Source organism: Caloenas nicobarica, chromosome Z (genome assembly GCF_036013445.1).
Source record: "Caloenas nicobarica isolate bCalNic1 chromosome Z, bCalNic1.hap1, whole genome shotgun sequence".
NCBI classification, from domain to species: domain Eukaryota; kingdom Metazoa; phylum Chordata; class Aves; order Columbiformes; family Columbidae; genus Caloenas; species Caloenas nicobarica.
Window position 1 is genome coordinate 13,826,476 of NC_088284.1, and position 6,000 is coordinate 13,832,475.

The 6,000-nt window shown below is 33.5% G+C and overlaps 1 protein-coding gene across 1 annotated transcript in view; it reads left to right on the plus strand.

Moving 5' to 3' along the window:
* The window catches only part of TNPO1 (transportin 1), an 82,028-nt gene extending 76,567 nt beyond the window's left edge, over nucleotides 1-5,461 (plus strand). The window contains exons 25-26 of the mRNA XM_065655986.1: nucleotides 276-418; nucleotides 1,985-5,461. Of these exons, the coding sequence (XP_065512058.1) occupies nucleotides 276-383 (108 nt within the window). The 3' untranslated portion in view covers nucleotides 384-418; nucleotides 1,985-5,461. The remainder of the gene's footprint in view (nucleotides 1-275; nucleotides 419-1,984) is intronic.
* Nucleotides 5,462-6,000: the final 539 nt, after the last annotated feature.

The following is a 6,000-nucleotide window of genomic DNA, read 5'->3' on the forward strand; positions in this document are numbered from 1 at the left end:
TTGTAAGTCACCTTACTCATGAAAAATAAACAAACACTCATTTGTGTGGGTAGATATATTCTGTATGTCACCCTTGAAAGAAAAAAAACTTCAGTTAAGGCAGACATTACTAAATTTCTTTTGTTTCTTAGTAGCATTTCAGTATTAAATAGAAGAATTCAAATGGACAGATGTACAGTCCAGCAGTTTATGGCTTACTGCTTATGTTGCTAGTAAACAATGATCATGTAGCTACTGTTTAGTGATTATCTTTATTTTTCTCTTCTCATTTGTAGATTCTTCATGGATTTAAAAATCAAGTAGGGGATGAGAATTGGAGGCGTTTCTCCGACCAGTTTCCTCTTCCCTTAAAAGAGCGCCTTGCAGCTTACTACGGAGTTTAACTTCATGCACTGTAGCTGCAGTCCCATAATTAGAGGTAAGCACACAAATCTTCCCTGTTAAACAGAGCTATATAACACACTTCCTTTTGTTTGCTTTATGTGAAACATAATTCATCAGATTAAAATTTTTCAGTTATGCTGGATATCTTTCCTTCCTATACGAAGGGGAAAAAAAGAGATGATAGTATACCTAAATGATGGTATCTGTAGCAAAAGCAGTTGCCTGACTCTGATATTTCATTTTTACAGACAGAGCAAGAGAGAAAGAAACGGTGAGTGTTATGATACACACAGTAGTGTATCAAGATAAGGTTGGAAGTGTAGTGTATAACAAGGTGCTGGTTCAGGTTTAATCAGCAAAGTGATGAATGTGATCCTCCAGCCATCAAGCTGAACATACAGGCTCACTGATGTCTTATGAGTTAGTAGGCAGCAGATGTGGTCTAAACAGGTATATTCCTCTACGATAGGAAGGCAAGTTTTTTAACACACTTTAGCCATGAGGAATCCAGTACACTCCTAGCCACATACTAGTTGATCTTTGCACTGGATAAAGGATATTATGCTAATCTGTAACTCAACTGTAGAACTTGATGCTTTGGGGAGTCAGATGTGTTTATTATTGCCATGTTCCATTTTGTGTACCAATTCACAAGTGTTACAGTTCTATGTAGAGAACGATTTGGCTTCAGCAAAGAACAGTGATAACGCATTCTAGCATAGTTATATTATTATAGCACCTTGCTTTGTATGCTGTCTGGGCTCTCTGTATAAAACAAATTTCCCCTGTGTAATGCATTGTGATGCCGTGAAGAGATTATTATACTACCCAAAAAATAGGGTGAATTAAGTTTATACATTCAGTCTTTATATAAATTGGATACTTGCTATAGAATTTTTGTACTGAAATTATGGGAGTGAATCGTTCAATTCTCTTTTATTGTTGAATGGACAACTATTCAAAAGTCGGCCTAAGATTTTTTTTTTTTTTTCCAAAGTCAGTGACATAAGAAATCCTGTTTGGTTTATTTTTAATTCATTGTTCAGATCAAACAGGTAATTCAATTTCAAACATTTATGTATTTATCAATGAGGGCATTTTAGTTCTGACATAAGGATGTTTTGTCCTTGTAATGAAGGGGAATCCAAAGGCTAAAATTCACCATTATTCTCAGTTTGAACTGAGGATACACTATGGATATCTTGTTTAATCCACCTAGAAGTTAAGTTGTTCGGTTAGTAGCAGATATGTTTAATATTCTTTCTCAATAAGTCAGAACGACCTCATGGGTTTTTTCAGAAAAGCTTTTTAGAATACATAGGACTGCTTTTATCTTAAACCTAAGCATAGCCACAATAGTGGAACTGTCAGTGTAGCTTTAAAGCATACATTGTTGTTTCATGAATAATAATTTATCTGATATAAATGGGCTCTTTTCTTAAACAGACTTAAAAAGAAAAATCTAGGCATAAGTTCATTTTTAAGTTAAAGTTTGGCACCTGCTGCTTAGAAAAGGCAAAAAGCTCTTTGTTTTTGCACAGATCTGTCAGTTAAGGTTCAAGGTAAGTTTTAACTATGCTTTTATCTTTTCCTTTCACAGGTCCTTCAGTCTGGGAGACTATGAGGGAGCCTCTGCACCCAGGGAAAATGTTACCCTTTACTGGGGGGAAGGGTAAACCAGTAGGGAATACAGTACAATCCCAACCCTACTGGGAGGGGCGGGAGGGAGGTGTTGCCGTCACTGTATTAAGTCGATGTTGGGAAATGTTTTAACATCTGGAGCCTTTGTGGGTGGAAATCTGTCTCCTATTACAACTCTGCACTGGATGTGAAGAAGAAAAAAAAAATAAAAATCTAGTCACAAAACAGCACATTCTGGAATATTGTGGGGAATTGTACCAAAATAAGAACCATATAATTGAACCATAGGGATACGTAAAGAGGAAAACTATTTTGCGCACAATAAAGGAAACCCAAGAATGGGGGTCACAAACAGTAAAAGGCTTTCTTTTCTCTTTTATGTTTTTTTTAAGTAAGGGTTTTCTACATTATGTCATCCTGCTCGATGGGATTCCTAGGTATTTGCATGTTAATGAAGAACTACACAAATGAAGTTAGTACAGTTAAAATGCAGCTTGTGTCTGTATTAGGAGCAGGCACTTGCAGCGTACAATATAGAAACCCCATCATAAATTAATAAAGGTTAACTTGAACAAAATGAAGCAACCTGCAAGCTGCCAAATAAGTCACTCCTTTCATTTTTGGGGTAAGGGGAGGGACACTTCAAAGGAAAGATTGACATCTTAATTTTTACATTAAAAAAGAATTAAAGTAGTGGATATGATTTGATTATTGTACTTCATTAGATTTAATTTCTAGAGTAAGGCATTATTCTTAACGTGCAGTTTAAGGTTCAGGCATGCGTTCTGGCTCATAGTGATCAGAAGTAATTTAAATTAGTGGGAAAGTAGCATGCTTGCATCACATAGAGTGGAATTGGTATACATTTACCTATGTTGCGCCAGTTTTGTGTTGCAGTTTACCAATTCAATATAGCCCTGCATTTAAAATTCCTTTTTTAAGATTCTGTGGATTTTATTTTTATTAAGAATATAGATATAAAGTACTGTAGTTAACAATTAGGCCTTGAAATACCTTATTAGGATCTGTTAAGAATAAGATTGATATTGTATTGTGTGTAACCTGCACAATGTGGAAAGCTGATATAGCTGTGCAAAATATTTGCCTCTGTGCTGTCAGTGTGATGTGCTTTCTGCATGGTTATATACTAGTGATTTTATCAGAATCTCTAAAAATGAGTTACATGGTAAGACCTGTTAAAGACTGCATAAATGTTAGTTGGCACGTAAAGACAATTGTAGAAGTTGATGACATAATTGCTATATTTGTGTTTATTCCCACTCAACATATTACCTTCTACGCTTTCTTTTTTTTCAAAGCATGATCTTAAAGAGATGTTTAAGTTAATGGATGTAATGCAGGGTATCTACACTGTGTTGGCGCATGTTGGTGGCCCTTTGTGATGTAGTTAAATGCACAAGGGTGCAAGTTTAAAGCTACAGAGTGAAAGTTGGTTTGAATCCTCTTCATTTCATTTGTTTAGCTTTTCTGTTGTGTTTTTTTTCTCTACTTACATGTATTCCTGTGAATAAATCCTTGTTAAGTTAACCCTTTACTTTTCCTTCCATGTGTATTTTCTTATGTACTGTGAATGTGAAATCCTAACTGGTACACTTGATCTTGTGTCCATCTGAAAGTGGCAAGTCTTTAATAATATAGATTGCCTAAGAGTATCCCATGATGATAAAGGAAAATGGAGAGATTTTAACTCTGCTGGTCAGAGGTGAAGCCACACCTTTCCATTTTTCAAGTGCTGCATAGTTAATCTGAAAAACAAAATTAAGCCATAACAGCCTTTTTATAGATTTAATTTCTCACCTTTGCATTGCAGAATGGATACTGGATAACAGTTCTTGGGTTTTTTTGTTTGGGTTGGTTTTGCTTTTGGTTTGCAGGGTTGTTTTTTGTTTTGGGGGTGGTTGCGGTTTTTTTAATTATTATTTTTTTTTAGATTTTTAAGAACTTGCTCTTCTTTGCATGGTTCTGTTCTTTGACTGTTGAATGATTTAGCCATTGCACTGAAGTTTGAGCTATGTGAGTGTGAACTTACGCTGTCTAAAGAGTTTTGATTTTTTTAAAAATGCATGATAGCATGCATGTTTTACATGTCACCCCTCCCTCCTTTTTTTTTTTTTTTGCTTTGTAAATTTTAGTGGATTATGCATGAAGAATAGTTTGGATGTGTACTGTATGAAGTACATTCAGTAATGCTAATACATAGTATTTATTCAATTTGGTAAAAAATGCATGTGATAACTTGCTTTCAAATTACATTGTTTTGGTAGGAAATACAAAATTCCGTCTTAACTAATAAATCTGAAGTAAATTTGTAATAGTCACTGACAACACTTTAAAATGAAATTCTGGAATGAAAAAAAAAAACAACTTTAAAATTTGCCAAGGTGGCATATTACTTTAGACCCAAACTTGCTTTAATTTTGGGTGTGTTGGAACATTAGGGAAGAGTATCTGAGAAATCACATTAACATTTTGTAGAACGGAAAACCTATCGAAATAATACTGTAACATAACAGCTAGAATCTGGGTTTTACTAAACTTCTTAAATTTCAGAAAGCCCTTTTAACCAAATAAAACCACTCCACCTCAGATTAGCTTAGGATGCCACTTTTGTACATGTGTTCACAGGTATTTTACAGGTGTGAACTGATCTGGTATAACAGCAAGGAAAATAATTAAATAAGGCAAAAATAAATAGTACTGATAAAATAATCTTTTGTATCAGTAAGTTATTTCATGGTATATTTTAAAGCAAATAAACCATATTCCTAATGCGTAATATAGCGCAGAGATTTGCAGAAGCCATTTAGGGTATGATGTGAGGTAAGAAAAGTTCTGAATCAGCATTAACATTTATAATTCAATTATTGCATCATGGGATATATATAAAAAGGATCTTAATTCTTGTGGTGTAGTCTTGACAGTTCTTGAATGTTGACTGAATGTTTATACTGGTAGAATTGTGAGTTTGTCTTTGTTACATTCCAGTGTTTCTGCCTCTTGGCATGCTAAAAAGCACGGCTTACTTCATTTGCTCCTTACACACTGAATAAAGTGCTGTTAGTGTGCTAAACTACAGAAATAGCCGCTGCTATGTGATGGTGTAGATCTTCTACTTGAATATTTTTTGTTGTAGGAACCTCAGGAGGTCAGTGTTTACTGTTTTTATATATGCCTTTTTCATGTTTTGAGTTTCCCTTTTTGAAGGATTCTGAGGGTGAACAAAAGCTGCTGATCAACCTAAGTTGGTAACAGAAAGTATATTTAAAATCCTTTTAAAGGCATCTTTTTGGCAGTTCTAAATTGCTATTAAATTAGTGTTAAGTGAAGTTCAATACTAAATTTTTTTCGTTATGTATTCAGGAAACAGCCTGTTTCATTTAGGGAAAAAGATTAGAATAGTTCATTATTTTAACCAGTGCAAGCAAAAATAATCAATTTTGTAAATTTTTTCCAAAAGTTGATTATTTTCTAAATCAGTGAATATGTATATATTTAAATTGTAATAAGCTAATTCTTATGCTTTAGTTTATTGCTCCTTAAAGCTTGTACTCAAAAGATCACTTTTAGAAGAATGGGTTTAAAATTTATAATCATTATCATTTTTAAAAGTTATGAAGTAGCATAAATTTTGTAACTAACAATATTGATAACACACTGTGATTTTTTTTTTTGGTAGGACTTTTATGTTAGCATCAATCTTAATTACTTAAGCTGCATATATTGTATAATAGTAAAATGTATATTTTAAAATTTCAAGTGGCTTTCCTCAAATGAAACTTCATTGCTACTTAGAAATATTCAAATACTAGCTTTATCTCAGGTGAATACTCTTGTACCCTTTTTGTTCAGAACACATGCTAATAAAAATGTGTCTTAATTATATCAGTTTATGTATTTCATTTAGGCAGCTCCTCTGTCTTAAACTTACTCTAAATTAACCTTCTACTATGGAAC